The 23117-nt window shown below is 46.4% G+C and overlaps 2 protein-coding genes across 4 annotated transcripts in view; one reads left to right on the forward strand and one right to left on the reverse strand.

Moving 5' to 3' along the window:
- MAP4K1 (mitogen-activated protein kinase kinase kinase kinase 1) overlaps positions 1 to 3920 on the reverse strand; it is a 71012-nt gene extending 67092 nt beyond the window's left edge. For all 3 annotated transcript variants that reach the window (XM_048499193.1, XM_048499192.1, XM_048499191.1), the window contains exons 1-2: positions 3864 to 3920; positions 3192 to 3326 (exon numbers count right to left, since the gene is read on the reverse strand). The gene's annotated coding sequence lies outside the window, so the exon portion shown is untranslated. The remainder of the gene's footprint in view (positions 1 to 3191; positions 3327 to 3863) is intronic.
- Positions 3921 to 4641: 721 nt separating this feature from the next.
- Positions 4642 to 21617, forward strand: EIF3K (eukaryotic translation initiation factor 3 subunit K). The gene is made up of 8 exons (XM_048502265.1): positions 4642 to 4756; positions 7843 to 7941; positions 9077 to 9197; positions 13246 to 13320; positions 13535 to 13601; positions 15972 to 16049; positions 18183 to 18308; positions 21504 to 21617. Exons 1-8 carry the CDS (start codon positions 4698 to 4700, stop codon positions 21533 to 21535), a joined length of 657 nt encoding a protein of 218 aa, XP_048358222.1. The 5' UTR covers positions 4642 to 4697; the 3' UTR covers positions 21536 to 21617.
- The last annotated feature ends 1500 nt before the right edge of the window (positions 21618 to 23117 follow it).

Genomic DNA, 23117 nt, shown 5'->3' on the forward strand with positions numbered 1-23117 from the left:
ACAATCTTGAACAGTCAGTCAGCTTCCTCTTGGAAGAATCTTACAATACCTCTGGATATTTATTTATTACATTTATTTAGTTGTCACTCATCCAAAGGCACCTCAGGGTTATTTACAACATTAAAACAACATACATTAATTTAAAAAATAAAACAGTTAATAAACGTAAAATATTAATGTTTTGTCAAAGGCTTTTGCAGCCGGGTTCAGCTGGTTGTTGTGGGTTTTCCGGACCTCTCTCTGTGATACACCTCTGAAGATGCCAACCACAGATGCAGGCGAAACGTTAGGTACAAGATCTAACAGCCCGGAAAACCCACCACGACGAATAAAATATGAACCTTAAAATATGAAACTATTAAAATATGGAGTGTTGTGGGGTTTCAAGGCATTCCAGTAGCATTTTCTCCTGATGTTTCGCCTGCATCTGTGGCAGAAGATCCTCTAAAGATGCCAGCCACAGATGCAGGTGAAATGTCAGGAGAAAATGCTACTGGAACTACTAGAACATGGCCATACAGCCCGGAAACCCCACAACCCTCCAGAGATTCCAGCCGTGAAAGCCTTCAACTAAAATATGCATAGAGCATTATTTGGCATAATTATATTAGCTCTGCAGTGTCCAGAACTGTAAATAAGATATGATCTATTTTTCTACGGTTGCTACACTTTTTGTTTTTATTGTCTTTTTAAACTTCTTTTGTTTTTGTTTTTACTTCTTTTGTGTTATTAATGAACATTTTTTTAAAAAATTAAAAATATGTGGCTGGCACCATCCCACTATTAGCTAAACAATGGAATAGAAGGCACACTAATCAAACTTGCAGATGACACAAAATTAGGAGGGGTAGCAAATACCCCAGAGAACAAGGTCAGAATTTAAAATGACCTGGACAGATTCAAGAGCTGGGCCAAAACTCACAAAATGAATTTCAACAGAGATGAATGTACATTTAGGGAGAAAAAATGAAATACACAGATGTAGGATGGGTGACACCTGGCTTGACAACAGTACACGTGAAAGGGATCTGGGAGTCTTCACAGACCACAAATGGAACATAAGTCAACAGTGTGATGCCAAGAAAGCCAGTGCAATTCTGGGCTGTATCAATAGGAATATATTGTCTAGATTGAAGGATGAAATAGTACCTCTCTATTCTGCATTGGTCAGATCTCACTTGTGTCCAGTTCTGGGCACCATCATTCAAGAAAGATATTGACCAGCTGGGACCGGTCCAGAGGAGGGTAAATGGCAAAAGGTCTGGAATCCATGCCCTATGAGGAGAGACTTAGGCTCATTCTGCACATGCAGAATAATGCACTTTCAAACTGCTTTCAGTGCTCTTTGAAGCTGTGCAGAATAGCAAAATCCACTTGCAAACAGTTGCGTGTGCGGAAAGGGCCTTAGGGAGCTGGGTATGTTTTGTCTGGAGAAGAGGTAAAGGGGACATGATAGCTATGTTGAAATATTTGAAGGGATGTCATGTGGAAGGGGGAGCAAGCTTGTTTTCTGCTGCTCCAGAGAATAGGACATGAAGTAATGGATTCAAACTACAAGAAAAGAGATTCCACCGAAACATTAGGAAAAACTTCCTAACAGTAAGGGCTGCTCAACAACGTAATACACTGCCTCACAGCGTGGTGAAGTCTCCTTCTTTGGAGGCATCTAAACAGAAGCCATCTGTTAGGAGTGCTTTGATTGTGTATTCCTGCATGGCAGGGGGTTGATGGCCCTTGTGATCTCTTCCATTTCTATGATTCAATGCATGCCCTATGACAACCAAACAAGTTTGGCAAGGCACCAGTGTCATCTGAGAATGCATTCCTCATCACAGGGGCCACAACTGAGAAGGCTCCTCCCCTGCTGATAGCTGATCAGAAGCCTGGAACCTACAAGAGGCTTTCATATGCAACCCTGTAAGGTTGTGGTGTGTGAGTATAGTCCGACCTTGGAAAGGTTCCCTTGGAGGCTTTTGGCTTAACGCCCGGGAAGGGGAATTTCTCTGTTTTGGTTATCTTTTACTTGCTTGCCTGGTGTGAAACTCTGTGTGAAATCCTGCCTTGTTTATACTCTTTTGGCAGGAGCCTGTCCGTTGCCCTGTATAAGCGTTTGATCGAGATCTGGGTTTCAGTTCTCGCATTGCCTGTCTCTGACTAAGAATGCCAGCTCAATAAAAAACTTACACGGTTGCTTTTGACTGGACTTTACTGGTTCGTTACAGTTTGGAGGCTGGACAACATCTCCTCATTATTAGGGAATGGTTGGCAATCTTTAAATTTCTAATACATTTATGCTTCACCACCAGCCCTAGTAGCTACATATTTTTTGCTCTCTCTTGAGATACAGTCTTCTCACTGGTGGTGTCATATTGAAGAAAAGGTGAGTTTGCTAGGACTTTCCTGAGATTCCTTATTAATGTTGCCACCCAAGGAAATATTCCAAACAATAAAAAGCCATCTCATTGACCACGAATACCAATCTTTGGTCTGTAAAATAGGCTCCTCATGCTCCCCTCATTATCATGGTATTGTTTTTAGAGAGAGCCCAAATGGCCTGCTATTTGAAAGTACTGATAAATCCTAAACAAAGATGGGCTTTCACTAGAGCAAGGTGTAATTCCTTTCCCTCTGCTTTCCTTAATGGGTGTTTTTTAAGGACACCCCCTTAAGAACGGATGTGTTCTTAAACATAATTTATGCATTTGCCTTAAAAAGCTTATTATAGACCTGATTTCTCAGATATATTACCCTCCCATGTAAGGGATTTCCCGACAATATCTTGGGTACACTTTCTTTTGGACAATTGATTCGCTGAGATAATAAAGTTGGTAGCTGAATTTTTAACTAATAATCAACTAATGGGATTCAAATGTTTTTGGTTTGTTATCTAGCTTGTATTATTGATGCCTAATAAAGATCTGATTGATTGGTTGGTTGGTTGATTGAAGAGGCTTTTAGAGGACGCCTGAAGGGTGCACAAGGGGTGATAATGGGAGAGGTGGTCTTGTAGGGTCGCAGACCGTTCTCTTCATAGAGCTTTATATATATAAGGAACATACATATACATATCTATATCAAATGCTTCTTCCTAGAGGGGCGACTGTTGATCTAATCAGATCTTGGATGCTAAGGAGGGTCCGCATGGGAGACCACCAAGAAAGGCTCTACATGGGAAGGCAATGGCAAATTACCTGTACTTCTCAGTTGCCTTAAAGCAAGGGTGTCCAACTCTGGCCTTCCAGATGTTCATGGACTATTATTCCGATTACCTCCTGCCAGTATAATGCTGTCCTTCTGCCAGCCTCCATCTCTGTCTTTGTCCACTACTGTTCAGGGCAGAAAGTGTTAGAATACAGGTGTCAGACTCTGGCCCGCCAATATTCATGGACTACAATTCCCATCAGCCCCTTCCAGCATAATGCTGTCCTTATGCCTGCCTCCAGCTGTGTTTCTTTCCACTTGAGTCCAGGGCAGAAAGTGCTAGTTTAAGGTTGACCAACTCTGGCTCTTCCAATGTTCATGGACTACGATTGCCATCAGCCCTGGCCAGCACAATGCTGTCCTTCCACCAGCCTCCATCTCTGTCTTTGTCCCCTTCTGTCCAGGGCAGGAAGTGCTAGAATAGGGGTGTCCAACTCTGGCCATGCTGATCGTGGCCATGCTGGCAGGGGCTGATGGGAATTGTAGTCCACGATCATTTGGAGGGCCAGAGTTAATAATAATAATAATCTGGAGGGCCAGAGTTAATAAAAATATATGGAAGGCCAGAGTTGTTTAATAATAATAATAATAATAATAATAATAATAATAATAATAATAATAATAATAATAATAATAATAGATCACAAAATACAAGGACCTACAAATTGAAGTTGAACGATTGTGGCAAAAAAGAACAACAGTAATCCCACTAGTAGTCGGTGCTCCAGGAGGAATCTCAAGAAATCTTGAAAAACATCTGGAAAGCCTAAACTTGGCCAGAACATCAGTCCACCTGCTGCAGAAAGCAGCACTTCTAGGAACTGCACATATTCTACGCAAATACCTCTAACATCCTAGGTCCTTGGGAAGGACTCGATATTCAGAGATGAATTCCAGACACTTGTGCTGTGTTGTTATGTGTACAATAATAATAATATACATCACACAGTCCTGGATGCTTGGGAAGTGTTTGAAGTGTGATGTAATGCAAAATCCAGCATATTGATCTTGTTTGCTGTGTATAACTGTTTTTGTATCAAAATAATAATAATTATTATTATTAAAAATTAAATTAAAAAATTAAGCCTCCCAAAATATTTGTTTGCAGAAAAGCAAAACATCCCGCGCAAAATTCGGGCTGTTCATTAAATTTCCCTCAGCCACCATACGAGGCCGAACCCTCAGCGTCCAGCGCTCACAAGTGACGGAAAAATCACCACAGGACGAGCATTCAACGCAGGGGCAGTTCCTTCGACGGGGGAAGGCGGGGGGGGGGGGGAATAGCGCGAAGTGAGCGCACGCGCACTGTGCTCCTCCCATGAGCGCACGCGCGGAAATCCGCGGCCACGGGGCGTACATTCTATTGGTCTCGTGTCTGTGGCGCCTTGACGCCTTCACCGTCGGCGGAAGTGCCCTCTTGTCGGGCTTCGTCCGCTTCCGGCGGAAGTTGCGGGCCTCCCTTCGGCTTCCTGTCTCTGCCGCCGGCTCCATCCGTCATGGCGCTCTTCGAGCAGATGCGGGCGAACGTGGGGAAGCTGCTTAAGGGGATTGACAGGTACCAACAAGAAACGGGGGCGGGGGGTTATTTATTTCTGAGTCCATGATCAGTTTTTCTCCCTCTCTGGCAGCAGTGGAATTTTTTATTCATTTATTATTTTATTAAAGTTAATATCCCGCCCCTTCCCAGCGAGGGCAGCTAATAAATAGAATTATTGCCGCCAAGTACATTTAACATGAATCACCCAAATAAACTATCAATAAGTGATGTATAATATTCCTGTATACTACATCAATAAATAATCCATATCATTGTATTGTGTTTGCCTTTGGGGGGGGAAATTGCTGGTTTATTTCCCTGCCTGTTTTTGCTGTCTCTGGCCGCAGTGGAATTGTTATTTTTTATTTTCATTAAATTTAAAAAGGAGCAGCAGTGGCGTAGGAGGTTAAGAGCTCGTGTATCTAATCTGGAGGAACCGGGTTTGATTCCCAGTTCTGCCGCCTGAGCTGTGGAGGCTTCTCTGGGGAATTCAGATTAGCCTGTGCACTCCCACATACGCCAGCTGGGTGACCTTGGGCTAGTCACAGCTTCTCGGAGCTCTCTCAGCCCCACCTACCTCACAGGGTGTTTGTTGTGAGGGGGGAAGGGCAAGGAGATTGTAAGCCCCTTTGAGTCTCCTGCAGGAAAGAAAGGGGGGATATAAATCCAAACTCTTCTTCTTCTTCCCTTCGGCTGCCTCAACCAAAGACCCTGCAAAACTGTCCTAAGGCGTTCCGGGCCCTGGTCTCAACAGATGGGGAGTGTCACAAGGGTCAAAGCCAGAAAAGCAGTAACAAACAAGCAGAAGGTATCTTTGGGCACTTGAAGGATTGAAGAAGGTTATGGTGGCAGAAACTCTAGAGGTAGGGCTACCAATACCAAGATGGGAACTTCCTGGAGATTCAAGGGTGAATCTTAGGGAGGGACCTAAGTCTATAAAACTCTATAAAATTAAGTCTATAAAATTATGCATGGGATAGAAAATGTCGACAGAGAGAAATTTTTCTCTCTTTCTCACAATACTAGAACCAGGGGGCATCCATTGAAAATGCTGGGGGGAAGAATTAGGACTAATAAAAGGAAACACTTCTTCACGCAACGTGTGATTGGTGTTTGGAATATGCTGCCACAGGAGGTGGTGATGGCCACTAGCCTGGATAGCTTGAAAAGGGGCTTGGACAGATTTATGGAGGAGAAGTCGATTTATGGCTACCCATCTTGATCCTCCTTGATCTGAGATTGCAAATGCCTTAACAGTCCAGGTGCTCGGGAGCAAAAGCTCGGGATGCTTTCACATCCTTCATGTGAGCTCCCAAAGACACCTGGTGGGCCACTGCGAGTAGCAGAGTGCTGGACAAGATGGACTCTGGTCTGATCCAGCTGGCTTGTTCTTATGACCATGGCAGGGTATGATGAACGCCAACCTTCCCAAGCAGTTATTTCCTCCAGGGAACTGGTCTCTGTACTCTAGAGATCTGTTGTGATTCTGGGTGATTTCCAGGCACAACCTGGAGGTTAGCAACTTTTTTTGGCATGCTTTGTCAAGTGACTTAAGCTGGAGAGAGAGGATCTGTGTGTATTTGTGCATTTTATGTAGGTAACGTATATAACCTGCTCTTACCTAGTAAAAGGAGAAAGGAAAGTGGTGGGAACCTTTCTGTCCTTCCTTTTCGGTATTTTAATCTAAATACACACCCCTACACACCCTTTGATTGTAAAGAGTGCAGTCATCTTTGATGGACAGCCCAATCCAGGGTGGGAGAATCAGCTTTTGGAGCTGATGCATGGCCACTTTAGTGCATTTGCCCACCCTCTGGTGCATTTGCCCAACCCTCTGCAATTATGCCGGCGGAGAGGGCAAACAGGATGCCAGGCTGGTGCCACACAGCTCAGCGATGCCCATCCCAGAAAAGTCTGCTGCCTGAAGAACCTCAGTGTCCTGAAGTCAGATGCTGGCATGGATGGGGGCAGGCTAGGGGAGTTCCTGGCTTCCACCCAATGGCTTAAGTCTGTTTTGGGCAATGGGGGGCTTTTAAGCGAACAGAGTTTTCCTGATCTTTACTGCGCTGCCATCTCTGGCCACTGTGACCTCTGAATTGAGCTATTAGAAGTGCAGGTAAAGAACTGCGGAGGCTTCTCTTGATCCTCCTGCCTGTGAGCTTTCTGGAAGTGTCTGATTGGCCTCCAATCAGAGAGAAAATAGGTTGCTATGCTGGATGGGTCCTCGGCCTGATTCAGCACAATAGTGCCATCATCAAATCCAAGGTAACTAGAAACTAGAGATCTTCCAGATTTGCGGACAGCACAAGACCTTAATTTGATGGACAGAGCACTCCTTCCGTTGTTTAGATTTCTAAATCTGTTAACCACTTAACTGTGTGCATGAGAAAAAAAAGGAGAACTATGCAGCAGCAAGGTAGGCACATTTGTGCATGTGGTAAAGGGAACTTTAGTCCTATCATCTTTGCAGCATCCTAAGACTCCTGTTTATTTTGGCTTCAACAAACTAACATGGCTACATCAGCATAATCTAAATTAATCAAAGGGATGTTTTCTAGGGAAAACAACAATATTGTGAACAAATTTTAAGAAACAAGAAGCAGATGAAAATGCCGCAAACTCTTTTCTCTGCAGCCTGCAAGTGTCCTTTGAGATAGATCCAGTCAGTCAGTGGTCACCTCTAAAGATGATAGATAATAGATCCCCTTTGGGTGGCTGTAACCAGAAATGGTACTTCTTTGTATAAGAACATAAGAACAAGCCAGCTGGATCAGACCAGAGTCCATCTAGTCCAGCTCTCTGCTACTCGCAGTGGCCCACCAGGTGCCTTTGGGAGCTCACCTGCAGGATGTGAAAGCAATGGCCTTCTGCGGCTGTTGCTCCCGAGCACCTGGTCTGTTAAGGCATTTGCAATCTCAGATCAAAGAGGATCAAGATTGGTAGCCATAAATTGACTTCATAAATCTGTCCAAGCCCCTTTTAAAGATATCCAGGCTAGTGGCCATCACAACCTCCTGTGGCAGCATATAAGCTCCTTCCTACAACTCCTTCCTACACGTATAAGCTCCTTCCTACACTTCCTCCTAACTGGTCTTGTATTTCAGGTATAACCCAGAGAACTTGGCCACCTTGGAGCGCTATGTGGAAACCCAGGCCAAGGAGAACGCCTATGACTTGGAGGCCAACCTGGCTGTGCTGAAGCTGTGAGTGAATGCTTCCTTTTTGTTCTTTTGCAATGTTTTTGTCTCTCCTTCCTCCACAATCTCTCTTGTTCTTTGGGAGTGGATGGGCACTGGAGCATCCTTGAGAAATCTTGGCTCAGCCATCCCAGGGACCCTCAAGATCTCAGTTGTTTTTCTGTAAAACTGGGGTTTGATTGAGGTTCCTCAGAACTGGCTTCCTTGGTGATGAGTACTTGATGCCAACGCAATAAGCACTACTGTGCCTACTTCCAGAGTCTGTTTATTGATTACTGGTCCAAGACCTAACACAGTGATGGCGAACCTATGGCACGGGTGCCAGAGGTGGCACTCAGAGCCCTCTCTGTGTGCACGCACAGAGTTCATCATGTGGGGGGGGTGGAAAATCACCACCACCACCACCACCCCCCCCAACATCTAGGCTGGCCTCGGCTGCTGGACTCAATTATTAGCATTAAACCTAAGACCTAGTTTTGGGGAAGCAGTGTAGGTAACCCTATTTAGCGCTGTTAAACCCCACTGATTTTCATGCAAAGAACTAAAGTGCGATCCTTTACCTGGGAGTAATCTTGGTTGCTGGCAACGGGGCTTGCTTCTGAGTAAACCCTTCTACGGTTGTGATTCACCCATTTGAAAAGTTGCATGGTTGTTTCAAAGCAAAGCCAACAACTACCACCAAGCTTACTCCCGAGTAACTCACGCTTCAGAGCCAACCATTTTTCCTTAAATAAAACCTCAGTATTCAGGATCAATTGCCGTGTTGGCACTTTGCAATAAATAAGTGGGTTTTGGGTTGCAGTTTGGGCACTCGGTCTCGAAAAGGTTCGCCATCACTGACCTAACACTTCCTTGCAATCCTTGGAAAAAATCATTCCTAGAGCTGCAGGTACTGTGGGCAGGGACATCCATGAATTTGGGGGCCTTCGAGGCAACCAGTGGATGAATTCACATTTCCTCCTTTGTGTGTTGTGCAGCTCTGCTGATGGAAGAGAAGGAAGGAGTCTTTGCGTAGAAGTTTTCTTGGGTGCAAGCCGTTGCTAAATGCAAAGTAGTTGATGCTGTAGAAGGGATTGGCGGGAGTGGGATCGTCGCTTCCCTCTCAGCGTAAAATCTCAAATGAGGCTCTTTTCTCGTCCAGGTATCAGTTTAACCCTGCCTTCTTCCAAACCACGGTGACAGCCCAGATCCTCTTGAAAGCCTTGACCAACCTTCCCCACACAGACTTCACCCTCTGCAAATGCATGATTGACCAGGCTCACGTATCCTTTATCAACGGGGGAGCTAGTGCCGCACTGCTGCGGAGAAATTGAGCTACAAGTCTGGAGGGCTCTAGTGAGCTCATAGATGTCCTTAGGAAAGCTAGTGTCTTCCCAGCCTGTACTCTTCCTCTGTACTGTGGAGATATTCTTGGTTTATTATACAAGTTCATTAGTATAATGCGCACAGAGGTCTTGAAGCGTTTAGCCCTGTAAATGGTATTTAAACATAATTTTTTTATTTTAATTTTTAAAAATGTATATCCTGCCCTTCCTGGCCAAAGTTGAGCTCAGAGTGGCGTACAAACATTTTAAAACAGTTTTACATAAAATTCACTAACCATAACTGTTGTGACAAACTCAAGGTGGCAACGGTATGGCCTATGACAAACCGTTCTGCCCATCTTGAGCATGAACTCTCATGAAAACTCCTAAAGCTTGGGCAAAACCAAGGGGGACAATGCAGAGTGACAGCGTGTTGGTTATTGTAGCCCTATAAATGGTATTTTGATCTTAGAATGGTAAATGTGTTTAGTATAAATGGTATTTTGATCCTAGAATTATAAATATAAGGGATGGATCTTAAGAAGTGTCTTCCTGTGAGGGAGGAAGGCTTATTCCTGGTTAAGGAAATCTTGGTGTAAGGATCAAAGTGCCTCTCTAGCTATGTCCTGCCAGGACAGCTTTGCTCCTCTGATCAGGGCCTTCTGTGGTTGCCTCCCTGCCAACAGGCAAGATGAGCCTATGTGTATATGTGGTGTAGCTAGCGTGGTGTAGTGGTAAAGAGCAGTGGACACTGATCTGGAGAACAGTTTGATTTCCCACTCCTCCACATGAAGTTTGCTGGGTGGCCTTGGGCTGCTCACAATTCTCTCAGAACTCTCTCAACCCCGCCTACCTCACATTGTTGTGGAGAGAGGAAGGGAAAGGAGTTTTGTAAACCACCTTGAGTCTCCTCACAGGAAAGAAAAGCGGGGTATAAATCCAAACTCTTCTTCTTCTCTGTGAAATGGCTTGCCTGAGGAGGTCTGGAAGGCGCCTGTGAGCATGTTTAATTCATAAGCATTGTTCAGATGCCAGCATCTTTTTGAATTTCTGCACTCTCAGTCCTATCACATTGCTTATTAGGTGCATCATCCTATTGATTGCATTCATGTATATGTAATCCTCCTTGAGGCTCTGTGAGAAAGGTGGACTATAAATAACGCCTAATAAATCAATGCACTGTGTCTTGCGGTGTGTTTTGACAGACTGCCTTTAACCTTGCCCTACGCATGAGATCCAGGCTTAAACTAATTACAGGTGGCATTGACATAAGAACATAAGAACAAGCCAGCTGGATCAGACCAGAGTCCATCTAGTCCAGCTCTCTGCTACTCGCAGTGGCCCACCAGGTGCCTTTGGGAGCTCACATGCAGGATGTGAAAGCAATGGCCTTCTGCGGCTGTTGCTCCCGAGCACCTGGTCTGTTAAGGCATTTGCAATCTCACATCAAAGAGGATCAAGATTGGTAGCCATAGATCGACTTCTCCTCCATAAATCTGTCCAAGCCCCTTTTAAAGCTATCCAGGTGAGTGCCCATCACCCCCTCCTGTGGCAGCATATTCCAAACACCAATCACACATTGCGTGAAGAAGTGTTTCCTTTTATTAGTCCTAATTCTTCCCCCCAGCATTTTCAATGGATGCCCCCTGGTTCTAGTACTGTGAGAAAGAGAGAAAAATTTCTCTCTGTCCACATTTTCTATCCCATGCATAATTTTATAGACTTCAATCATATCCCCCCTCAGACGTCTCCTCTCCAAACTAAAGAGTCCCAAACGCTGCAGCCTCTCCTCATAAGGAAGGTGCTCCAGTCCCTCAATCATCCTCGTTGCCCTTCTCGGCACTTTTTCTATCTAGCACTTAAGAATCCCCAGTTGGATTGAGATCTCTGAGCAGGATCATGGCAGAGCACTTTTCTCCGGTCCCCAAGAAGTGCTTGCAGCTGTTTATTTCTCTGAGCCATGTGGCATTTGTGGCTCTCTGTCCTTTTTCCTTCTCTTAACTACCTACCTGAAGGAGTGCCTGTGCCCATATGTCCCTGCCTGGGCACTGAGGTCACAGTGGGGAGCACCCCTGCTAGTACATCCCCCCGCCGCAGGCTTTCTCCATGATTGCCCCCATGCTCTGAAATAGTCTTCCCCCAGAAATTTGTCATGCGCTTATCTTTTATGGGCTTAGGCCAGTGGTGGCGAACCTCTGGCACGGGTGCCAGAGGTGGCACTCAGAGCCCTCTCTGTGGGCACTCGCAGAGTGCCTCCCCCCCCTCCCACATCTAGGCTGGCCTAGGCTGCTGGGCTCGATTATTAGCATTAAACCTAAGACCTAGTTTTGGGGAAGCAGTGTAGGTAACCCTGTTAAGCGCTGTTAAACCCCACTGATTTTCATGCAAAGAACTAAAGTGCGATCCTTTACCTGGGAGTAAGCTCGGTTGCTGGCAATGGGGCTTGCTTCTGAGTAAACCCTCCTAGGGTCGTGATTCACCCATTTGAAGAGTTGCACAGTTGCTTCACCAAGCTTACTCCCAAGTAACGCGCGCCTCGGAGCCAACTATTTTTTTCTAAACTAAAACCTCAGTATTCAGGTTAAATTGCCGTGTTGGCACTTTGTGATAATTAAGTGGGTTTTGGTTTGCAATTTGGGCACTTGGTCTCAAAAAGGTTCGCCATCACTGGCTTAGGCACATGGCCAAGACTTTCCCTTTCACCCAGGCGTTTGGTTAGCCTCCCTGGAAACCCTCCTCTATGGCTCCTGTTCTGGGGGAGTGGGGATGGGGTTATTTTAAGGCTGTTTTTATTGTTGTTTTAATTGTTATATTTTATTTATGGCTTTTTTATTGTGGTTTTAAAATTGTTTTTAACATGTGTTGGCTGCCTAGAGCACAGGTGTCAAACTCGCGGCCCTCCAGATGTTATGGACTACAGTTCCCATCATTCCCTGCCAGCATAATGCTGGCAAGCGATGATGGGAACTGTAGTCCATAACATCTGGAGGGCCACGAGTTTGACACGTATGGCCTAGAGGCACTAGTATGAGGCGGGCTATAAATACTTCTAAATAAACAGACAAATAACCCTTGAAAAAAAGTCAGTGGTGTGACTTATCTTAGGACGGGGTCAGGGTAGGAATCTTGTCTGGAGTCTACTAAAAGACCACTGATGGCTGTGTAGATGCTCTGGAAATACGCTCTGTCCCTAGTAGATAAAGGTGGTTTTCCTTTCACCCGGGCGTTTGGTTAGCCTCCCTGGAAACCCTCCTCTACGGCTCCTGTTCTGGGGGAGTGGGGACGGGGTTATTTTAAGGCTGTTTTTATTGTTGTTTTTATTGTTATATTTTATTTATGGCTTTTTAATTGTGGTTTTAAAATTGTTTTTAACATGTGTCGGCCGCCTAGAGGCACTAGTATGAGGCGGGCTATAAATACTTCTAAATAAACAAACAAATAACCTTTGAAAAAAAGTCAGTGGTGTGACTTATCTTAGGACGGGGTCAGGGTAGGAATCTTGTCTGGAGTCTACTAAAAGACCACTGATGGCTGTGTGGATGCTTTGGAAATATGCTCTGTCCCTAGTAGATAAAAGTGGTTTTCAATACAATACAACAACCTTTATTAGGCATATTAAAATAGGCTCCAGAGCATTACAGACATTTCTAAAGTACAAATCAAAAGTACATTCAAACACAGACAGATAAACTGTATCTAGCATTGGACGTTACTTAGAAAACTCTGTCACTTGTAAAATAAATTTTGCTACTTTTTCCAAGAGCATGGCCTCTGTGTTATTTAACAAAAGCTCCACAACAGAGTTGTCAGAGTCTCTTTCAGATTTGTCTAAGACCCGCCCAGGAGAGAAATTCCTAATACCCACATATCTCGGACAGTAAGGTGGGTTTCCTTTCATCCAGACTTAGTAATCTGCCAGGTTGGGGGAGGGTAGTTTTTTAAAGAGTTTCTGCCTGTAAGGCGCAGTGGCCCGAAAGTATTTCCTCCTTGATGCCCTCACTTCCAGCAAGAGGAGAGACCCATCCGTCAGATCTTATACCTGGGTGAACTTCTGGAGACCTGCCACTTTCAGGCCTTCTGGGTAAGCCCTGGTTATTTTAACAACACCTTTTGGGGGAAGGGAGGTTTGTAAAGATTTTATTCACTTTCATTGCCAGTCTTTGTGTATAAAGTCCAGCGCTTCTTCCATCCCTGCTTATGTGGTGGGTTGGTGACGGGCAGGATTCCCTCAGCTTTGATCTGAGATAGTAATGGGTTGTGTCTTTTCTTTTTTTAAAAAACAAACAAACAAAAAGCAAGCGCTGGATGAAAACATGGACCTCCTGGACGGGATCACTGGATTTGAAGATTCAGTTCGGAAATGTAAGTGCAGCGTGATGGCTTCTCTCTGCGGTCGCTCTTCTGCCCTGAAACTGTGGAGTTGTGTGCGCTTTTATATGTCTGCTTGCCTACCAGAGGAGCTTCTCTGAGCTGCGAGGGCGCCAGTCAAGAATAATGAAGGGCCCTGCACTGTTTTCTTTTGCCCCCTGCCTGTCCTCATGGAACGTTCTAAAAGAGAATATGGAACGTTCTAAAAGAGTTTGTTCATGTGATATATGACTACAGTTGAAACACTTGACCATTCTCTGTTTCTATGCCCTAAATACAATAAGATACGCATGAAATACATGAATTCCATTTTCTTGCAATGTTCTCAGTGGCATGAGTGTTACAAGATACCCAATCTCCTGAACAGCTCCGATGTGCTCTTTTGTGAAACTGTTGCAAATTTTATACTGGAAATTAGTAATTGTAACTGCATTTCTTAACCTTGTTTTGTTTTAAAAATTTGTCCTGTTTTGTTGTATGCACTAACACATAAAACACGTCACCCACTAGGCAGCCAATTTAGGTTTGGTATTTCTTATGTAGTAAGGAACAGTGCTCATCACATACAATCATATATCTATCTCATATCAACAGAATTCCATCATTCACTGTTGTATCATCACATGAATTATTTTTCTCTTTTTTCTATTCAATAGTCTAAACATAAACAGTCCCTTCAAAGGTGTTTCCACATTCATTCAAAATCCAGGTTCTTGCAGTTGATCACAAAGTTCATTCATAAATATTGCAGTCTTCAATTCATTGCTGGCAGGAACGCATTGCATGAAATTGCACTCTTTGGTGCCTTCATCAGTGCCAATTTGCCATTTACTTGCACGTGAGGTATATGATTGTATGTGATGAGCATTGTTCCTTACTATATAAGAAATACCAAACCTAAATTGGCTGCCTAGTGGGTGACGTGTTTTATGTGTTAGTGCTTATTTAGACGTTACCTACATCTTTGTTACCTTTACTGTTTTGTTGTATGCCAATAAAGGCTTGTGTTGTGTGTGTTGTTGTTGTGCCCCCTGCCTGTCCTCATGCCTCTTTCCTTTGTCCTGGACTGTTGGGGGGCACAGCGCCTGGGAGGCTCCCGAGTACGGCAGCCATTCTGCTTGGAAAGGGGTCTCACAGCGCCCGGAAGGCTCTCGAGTACGGCAGCACCTTGCTTGGAAAAGGACCCCCCAACATCCAGGGGGGTGCCTGAGTACAGCAATAGACTGCTTGGAAAAAGGCCTCTCACCTGCGACTGACCTCTCCTTCCAAAGGTGGTTTCGAAGGGACCTGCTGACATTGCAGACTCTCTGGCTCCAATGTGTGCACGTGCAAATGCCAATTCTGCTCAAATCCCCCTGTGCTCTTTGCCCCATCCATTGTGTTGTGCTTCCCCTGCTTGCCTGCCCTGTTTGTTCTTCCACTTGTAAATGGTCAATAAAAGGACTTGGGAGGGGAACAGGACGGCAGAGTTGCCCCCTGGCTTCTCTCACTGGCTGAAACGACATGCTGCCCCGGTTGCTGTAAGACAACACTGGACAACTTCCTTCCTTGATCCTGGCCAATCAGGGGTCTTCCTTAGCTGCTCTGTGAATCTGCCAGTATAACGGGGTCTTCACAGTCTCCTTATCACCGACATCCCCTGTGGCCCATTGCAGGTGGAATGGTGTCTCCTTAGCAACTGCAGCTTACAAATTGCACCTTTTGTTCTGCAGCTCTTTCCAGGGGAAGCTCCTCCACGGCCTGCCTACCTCGCTTTTAACCATCTTCAGGTGGTTTGTTGGCATCAGTACTGACAGCAGCCAGCCAGGGTTTTTTTGAAGCTGGGTTCTGAAACCTAAGAACATAAGAAAGAGCCAGCTGGATCAGACCAGAGTCCATCTAGTCCAGCTCTCTGCTACTCGCAGTGGCCCACCAGGTGCCTTTGGGAGCTCACATGCAGGATGTGAAAGCAATGGCCTTCTGCGGCTGCTGCTCCTGAGCACCTGGTCTGCTAAGGCATTTGCAACCTCAGATCAAGGAGGATCAAGATTGGTAGCCATAGATCGACTTCATAAATCTGTCCAAGCCCCTTTTAAAGCTATCCAGGTGAGTGGCCATCACCACCTCCTGTGGCAGCATATTCCAGACACCAATCACACATTGCGTGAAGAAGTGTTTCCTTTTATTAGTCCTAATTCTTCCCCCCAGCATTTTCAATGAATGCCCCCTGGTTCTAGTATTGTGAGAAAGAGAGAAAAAATTCTCTCTGTCAACATTTTCTACCCCATGCATAATTTTATAGACTTCAATCAAACCTCTCTGCAGCTTGTGGTTTTGAGCCGTTCTGAACAGCATTTCTGAACCTGCCTGCCTTCTCTGTTTCAGTTATTTGCCACGTGGTGGGGATCACATACCAACACATTGACCGGTGGCTGCTGGCCAAGATGCTAGGGGACCTGACAGGTGAGTGGCATCAAGCTTTCCTTTTCATCTCAAGAGTTCAGGGTGTGGGAGACTCCTGAGGCCTTGAAAGACTCCTGAAAGGAGAAGAAGAAGAGCTTGGATTTATACCTCACCTTTCTCTCCTGTGAGGAGTCTCAAAGCAGCTTACAAACTGCTTTCCCTTCCTTTCCCCACAACAGACACCTTGATCTCCTGGTTGAAGCCCGGTGGCATAGAGCAGTGATGGCAAACCTTTTCGAGACCGAGTGCCCAAACTGCAACCCAAAACCCACTTATTTATCGCAAAGTGCCAACACGGCAATTTAACCTGAATACTGAGGTTTTAGTTTAGAAAAAACGGTTGGCTCCAAGGTGCGCGTTACTCGGGAGTAAGCTTGGTGGTAGTCGGTGACTTTGCCTTGAAGCAACCATGCAACTCTTCGAATGGGTGAATCTCGACCCTAGGAGGGTTTAAGAAGCAAGCCACATTGCCAGCAACCGAGCTCACTCCCAGGTAAAGGATCACGCTTTAGTTCTCCCCATGAAAATCAGTAGGGTTTAACAGCGCTTAACAAGGTTACCTACACTGCTTCCCCGAAACTAGGTCTTAGGTTTAATGCTAATACCTCCCTGAAATAATTACATTATTATCACATGATGAACTCTGTGCACGCGTGCCCACAGAGAGGGCTCTGAGTGCCACCTCTGGCACCCGTGCCATAGGTTCGCCACCACTGGCATAGAGCAATCACCTTAGCTAGGTGTAATGCCCTGCCTTCTTCCCTTAGTCTTGGACGCCACCTTGGAATTCCACATAAAGACAGGAAATGCCCGTGTCGTATGGGCTGTGTGGAAACAGTATCTCACATGCTGTTGAATTGTCCCTTCTATGAGATAGAGAGGCAGAAGCACATAATTCCTTTCTTGCCAGGGAACGAAGGTATTACAGATAACCAGAAGGTTATATATCTTTTAAATAGCCACAACTACGAATTGTTGGAAGCCGTGGCTAATTTTTTTAATGCTGTTATTTTAACTCGCCCATTGTTGTAAAGGCTGTTGTTACCTTGTGGTGTTGATGTTCATGTTGATGTTGAATTATTTATATGCCATTAAAGGTATTCGATTCGAATATAAATAAAATAAAAAAATAAAAACAGACACCTTGTGAGGTAGGTGGGGCTGAAAGTGTTCACAAGAACTGTGACTAGCCCAAGGTCACCCAGCAGGCTTCATGTGGCAGAGTGGGGAAACAAGTCCAGTTCACCGAGAAGCTGTGACTAGCCCAAGGTCACCCAGCTGGCGTGTGTGGGAGTGCACAGGCTAATCTGAATTCCCCAGATAAGCCTCCACATCTCAAGCGGCAGAGCTGGGAATCAAACCCGGTTCCTCCAGATTAGATACACGAGCTCTTAACCTCCTACGCCACTGCTGCTACTTATGAGTAGATAGGAGGAAGAAATCACTTTGTAGCCATTCTGGGTTTTGTTGACGGCTTTCATGGCCAGAATTGACTAGCTGTTGTGGGTTTTCCAGGCTGCGTTGCCGTGGTCTGGTAGTTTTTTTTCCTCCTAACGTTTTGCCCACGTCTGTGGCCGGCATCTTCAAAGGCACAGCCACGCAGGCCGGGAAACCCACAACAGCCATTCTGGCCTTTCTCCGGCAGTGGACGTGATCCTTTCTGGGCTGGGGGCGGGAGAAAAGCTGTAGCAGTTCCTCGTCCCCTTGCAATCAGATCCTCTATTAATCTCCCCCCCCCCACTCCCTCCTCCTTCTTTCTTGTAGACAGATCTTCTATCTGTCTACAGGAGCAGCGGTGGCGTAGGAGGTTAAGAGCTCGTGTATCTAATCTGGAGGAACCAGGTTTGATTCCCAGCTCTGCCGCCTGAGCTGTGGAGGCTTATCTGGGGAATTCAGATTAGCCTGTACACTCCCACACACGCCAGCTGGGTGACCTTGGGCTAGTCACAGCTTCTCGGAGCTCTCTCAGCCCCACCTACCTCGCAGGGTGTTTGTTTGAGGGGTTGGGAAGGGCAAGGAGATTGTAAGCCCCTTTGAGTCGCCTGCAGGAGAGAAAGGGGGGATATAAATCCAAACTCTTCTTCTTCTTCTAATCTGCCCCCCCCCCCAATCCCTCCTCTTTCTTCCTTGCAGACAACCAACTGAAGTCCTGGATGAGCAAGTACGGCTGGACGGAGCCAGATCCAGGCACCATCTTCATCTGCAACCAGGAGGAGAGCATCAAACCCAAAAACATTGTAGAGAAGATCGACTTTGACAGTGAGCATCTCTCCCTGTCTCCCGCTTCATCCTGCCGCTTCCATCTGAACAAGGCTCGGGGTCCTTGCAGCAAGCCGGGCTCTCTGAACTCCATGCCAAGAAAAGCTCTAAGCCACAGGTGTCAAATTCGCGGCCCTCCAGATGTTATGGACTACAGTTCCCATCGTCCCATGGGAACTGTAGTCCTTACCATCTGGGGGGCCGTGACTTTGACACCTATGCTCTAAGCAAACTGAACATTTGCATGGTTCCCTTTGCATCATTCGGCTATTTTGCATGCTGCGTGTTTTTGCTTTCCTGGTGTGTGGGTGGACGGTTCTGCCGAAGCCCAGCCCTCGCACATAATCTCAACATCTTTGTTCGTTTGGGAATCCAGGTGCCGAAAAACCTCCCTCACAACATTCTATCGTCCACTTGATGCAGAGCCCAAGAACAAATGTATTCTTAAAATAATCCCAGGTGATCTTAGAATCATAGAGTTGGGAGAGACCCCCAAGGGCCATCACGTCCGACCCCACACACGATTAAAGCTGTGGCGTAGGAGGTTAAGAGTTTGTGTATCTAATCTGGAGGAACTGGGTTTGATTCCCAGCTCTGCCGCCTGAGCTGTGGAGGCTTATCTGGGGGATTCAGATGAGCCTGTACACTCCCACACACGCCAGCTGGGTGACCTTGGGCTAGTCACAGCTTCTCGGAGCTCTCTCAGCCCCACCCACCTCACAGGGTGTTTGTTTGAGGGGTTGGGAAGGGCAAGGAGATTGTAAGCCCCTTTGAGTCTCCTGCAGGAGAGAAGGGGGGGATATAAATCCAAACTCTTCTTCTTCTTCCTGACAGATGGCCATCCTGCCTCTGTTTAAAAACCTCCAAAGAAGGAGACTCCATCACTCTCCCAAGGCAGTGCATTCCACTGTCGAACAGCCCTGACGGTCAGGAAGTTTTTTCTGATGTTTAGGTGGAACATCTTACGTCAGATGTCAATAAATTGATATACTCCCTATCTGATACTGACCCTTATATATCCTAAAGAGAAGCTCTCTTTTCCCAGCCAGGAAAATTAGAGCCAAAGAGTCCATAAAGGAAGCATTCACTCTTACTGGCAGAAAATGTTTTATTAATGAAAGATTATATTTTAACATATATGTAACATAAGAACATAAGAACTAGCCTGCTGGATCAGACCAGAGTCCATCTAGTGCAGTGATGGCGAACCTTTTTGAGACCGAGTGCCCAAATTGCAACCCAAAAAACCACTTATTTATCACAAAGTGCCAACACGGCCATTTAACCTGAAAACTGAGGTTTTAGTTTAGAAAAAACGGTTGGCTCCAAGGTGTGTGTTACTCGGGAGTAAGCTTGGTGGTAGTCAGTGCCTTTGCTTTGAAGCAACCATGCAACTCTTCAAACGGGTGAATCACGACCCTAGGAGGGTTTACTCAGAAGCAAGCCCCATTGCCAGCAACCGAGCTTACTCCCAGGTAAAGGAACGCACTTTAGTTCTTCACATGAAAATCAGTGGGGCTTAACAGCGCTGAACAGAGTTACCTACACTATTTCCTCAAAACTAGGTCTAAGGTTTAATGCTAATAATCGAGCCCAGCGGCTCAGACCAACCAAGATGTGTGGGGGGGGGGGCCACTCTGCGCGTGCCCACAGAGAGGGCTCTGAGTGCCACCTCTGGCACCCGTGCCATAGGTTCACCACCACTGATCTAGTCCAGCACTCTGCTACTCGCAGTGGCCCACCAGGTGCCTTTGGGAGCTCCCATGCAGGATGTGAAAGCAAGGGCCTTCTGCGGCTGCTTCTCCTGAGCACCTGGTCTGTTAAGGCATTTGCAGTCTGAGATCAAGGAGGAACAAGATTCCAATGTAAACCTTGTTTCTCTTTCTCGTCTTCCGTATTTCTATTGTATGGGCCTTTGGCCAAAAGCAGTAACGTTTTATTGCTACACCTTTGCCAGTTTCCTGGCAGCTGTGCTTTCCTGGTTTTTCTCGGCAGTCATCCAGGCTAGCGATAAGAGCTTTCTTACCACCTGCGGTCTTTGCCAACTGCTGCTCTATGCAAAGCTGCGGGATGCGCACGGCGCCGCTTGTGACCTTCTGCCGTATTGATTAGTCCTCGCTGTCAAAAGGCCAGGGGTGGGGTGCTGCCCTGTCTTAATAGAATCCTGGGTTCTTTTTGTCCAGATACTCAAAAACTACTGAGTCTGTCAAAGATTTTATTGAAAAAACAGAAAATAATAAAATGCTCTGTTTGCAAAGAGCGTTCTTTGCCTAAACATCCCCCCCCCTCCCCCCAAGAGCCATCATTGGCCAGTGCGGAAAGTGCCCATACTCAAAAGATTGCAGTAGGAAGAAGAGTGGAGGAGTTTGAATTTGCCCCACTCCTTTCTCTCCCGAAAGGAGACTCAAGTTGGCTTACAAGCTCCTTTCCCTTCCTCTCCCCACAACCAGAGGTGGGATCCAGCAGGTTTTCACAGGTTCCCGAGAGTAGGTTACTAATGATTTGTGTGTGCCGAGAGGGGGTTACTAATTGGTGATTTTGCCACGTGATTTTTGTCTTAGTTACGCCCCTCCTCTCAGCAGTAGCGCGCAGAACTTGAAGCAGTCTAGCAGGAGGTGCACCGGTGGGCGTGGCAGCCTGCGCCTGCGTGCATTTGTTTCCCACCCAAGGACCGGTGCAGCAGCTGCGTCCTTGCCACAGCCCCGCCCAGGAATGCCACACCCAGGAATGCCCGGCCATGCCCCCGTCGTGCCCCGCCCAGCCCCATTGGCGCTACGCCACAGTTTGAATCCCGCCACCATGGGAACCTTTTACTAAAATTTTTGAATCCCACCACTGCCCACAACAGACACCTTGTGAGGTAGGTGGGGCTGAGAGAATCCTGAGAGAACTGGGACTAGCCCAAAGTCACTCAGCAGGCATCATGTGTAGGAACAGAGAAACAAATCCAATTCACCAGGTAAGAGTCACCGCTCATGTGGAGGAGTGGGGAATTGAACCCGGTTCTCCAGATTAAAGTTCACTGCTCCTAATCACTACACTGCAGCTCATAGTTGAGGCTATGATACACCCAAGTATCAGGGTGAGGGAAAGGCCCTGCTTGTATCCGAGTGACATTGCCCACTGAGGCAGACTTTGACCTAGTTCTGACCCTTATCTGAAACCGCCTCTGTTCCCCCTTCTCTTTTTCTGCAGGCGTCTCCAGCATTATGGCTTCTTCGCAGTGAGGCAGCTGCTTCTGGCACGTCTGGGTTTATTTCAGCTCTCTCTTTGTTACACAGCCAATAAATGACTCCTAGCCAGCCTGAACCTCTGGTTGCCCTTGCTTCAACCTTCTACATTCTTCCAGTTGTCGGACACTACACTGGGGGCACCAAAAGAAACGTGGGGCCACGGAGCAAGAGATCTGTTCTGTCGGCAAGCTGCGAAGGCGGAACCAACTGTATAGGAAGATCTGCAGGTCTTGCTGCCTGCAGGAAAGTCTTGAGTTAAGACCAAACAGTAGCAGATGAAGGGAACTCAAGGTGTGGGGAAACTGGCTCCTCCCACTTTCCAGTGGTTGGCCCTAAACTGAGAGCACGGTCCGGGAGACACAGCTTTAAACCACCTTCTTGCCGCAGAAATTCATTGGGTAATTCTGGAAGAGTCACATACTTGCACCTTAGCCTTTCTCACAGGGCTTTTGTGCAGATGAAAAGGAGGAGAGGAGAATAATGCAGGCTGCTCGGGTCCTCACTGTGGAGAAAAGTGTGGATACCAATGAAGTAAAAAAACAATAAAAAGCTGAAGATGGGAGTCAGATAAAAGTTAAAGTGGTAAATGGTTAAGGAGGACAGAATAAGGCAGGAAAGGGAACAGGCTACAGGAGTCTGCAACCTGCGGCTCTCCAGATGTTCATGGACTACAAATCCCATCGGCCCCTGCCAGCCCTGGCCCTTGTAGAGGCCAGCCGGATCGCCTTGGGGCCAGGGATCACCAGTAGGTCCACCTCCGATGAGCGGAGGGGCCTAGAAGGGCGGTATAGGGAGAGACAGTCCCTCAGATAAGCAGGGCCAAGGCCGCGAATGGCTTTGAAGGTCAATACCAAAACTTTCAGTAGAAGGCTGAAAGAGCCGCATGCGGCTCCAGAGCTGCAGGTTGCAGACCCCTGGTTTAGTATGAGGACAATTAACTCCCCAATGGTGTTTAAAGCTGTATTTCTCTAAAAATCCAGGAGGTCTTCCAAGTTTGCAGAAACCTCTATTTAGTGCAAATGTGCCCCTGATCAGGTTAGATATCTGCAGAGCAGGGGCATAAGAGAAGTAGTACATACCGTGTCCCATCAGCCCCTGCCAATTGGCCATGCTGGCAGGGGCTGATGGGAACTGTAGTCCATGAACATCTGGAGAGCCACAGGTTGATGACAGCAATGTTCTCTGTCCTGTTCTTCTTTCTCCCACCATTAGGTGGTGCTGGTAAACCAAACTAAAAGTCAGTTACTCTGAGTGGAGGAAAAAGCTCTGTGTATGTACTCCCCCTTCCCAAGTGTCTGGAAATCCTGCATTCCTTCACAGTGCCCTTTCAAATCTATGGTTGCAGCCCTAAAGAAAGACCCTGGCTGTGCTACGGCAGCAGGATATTTTATTCATTCAGAACACTTAAGTGCCCGCTGTTCTCAAAGAAACATGGGCAACTGCCAGAAAATCAGCATAATATAACCAGGAGCAACAACCAGCGCAAGGGAAAGGGGGAACTAACCTGCCAGTCATACGGCAGATTCTGTAGGCAGATTCTGACTATTGGCCAAGCCTGTTACGCCGTTGTTGAATG

This window comes from Sphaerodactylus townsendi, linkage group LG06 (assembly GCF_021028975.2).
Source record: "Sphaerodactylus townsendi isolate TG3544 linkage group LG06, MPM_Stown_v2.3, whole genome shotgun sequence".
In the NCBI taxonomy this organism is placed as follows: Eukaryota; Metazoa; Chordata; class Lepidosauria; order Squamata; family Sphaerodactylidae; genus Sphaerodactylus; species Sphaerodactylus townsendi.

Bases quoted from the DNA above. Each gene is read 5' to 3' on its own strand.
- EIF3K (XM_048502265.1), top strand. From the start codon at position 4,698: ATGGCGCTCTTCGAGCAGATGCGGGCGAACGTGGGGAAGCTGCTTAAG. The intron at 7,942-9,076 runs GTGAGTGAATGC...TTTCTCGTCCAG, and splicing joins AACCTGGCTGTGCTGAAGCT to GTATCAGTTTAACCCTGCCT. The intron at 13,602-15,971 runs GTAAGTGCAGCG...TCTCTGTTTCAG, and splicing joins TGAAGATTCAGTTCGGAAAT to TTATTTGCCACGTGGTGGGG.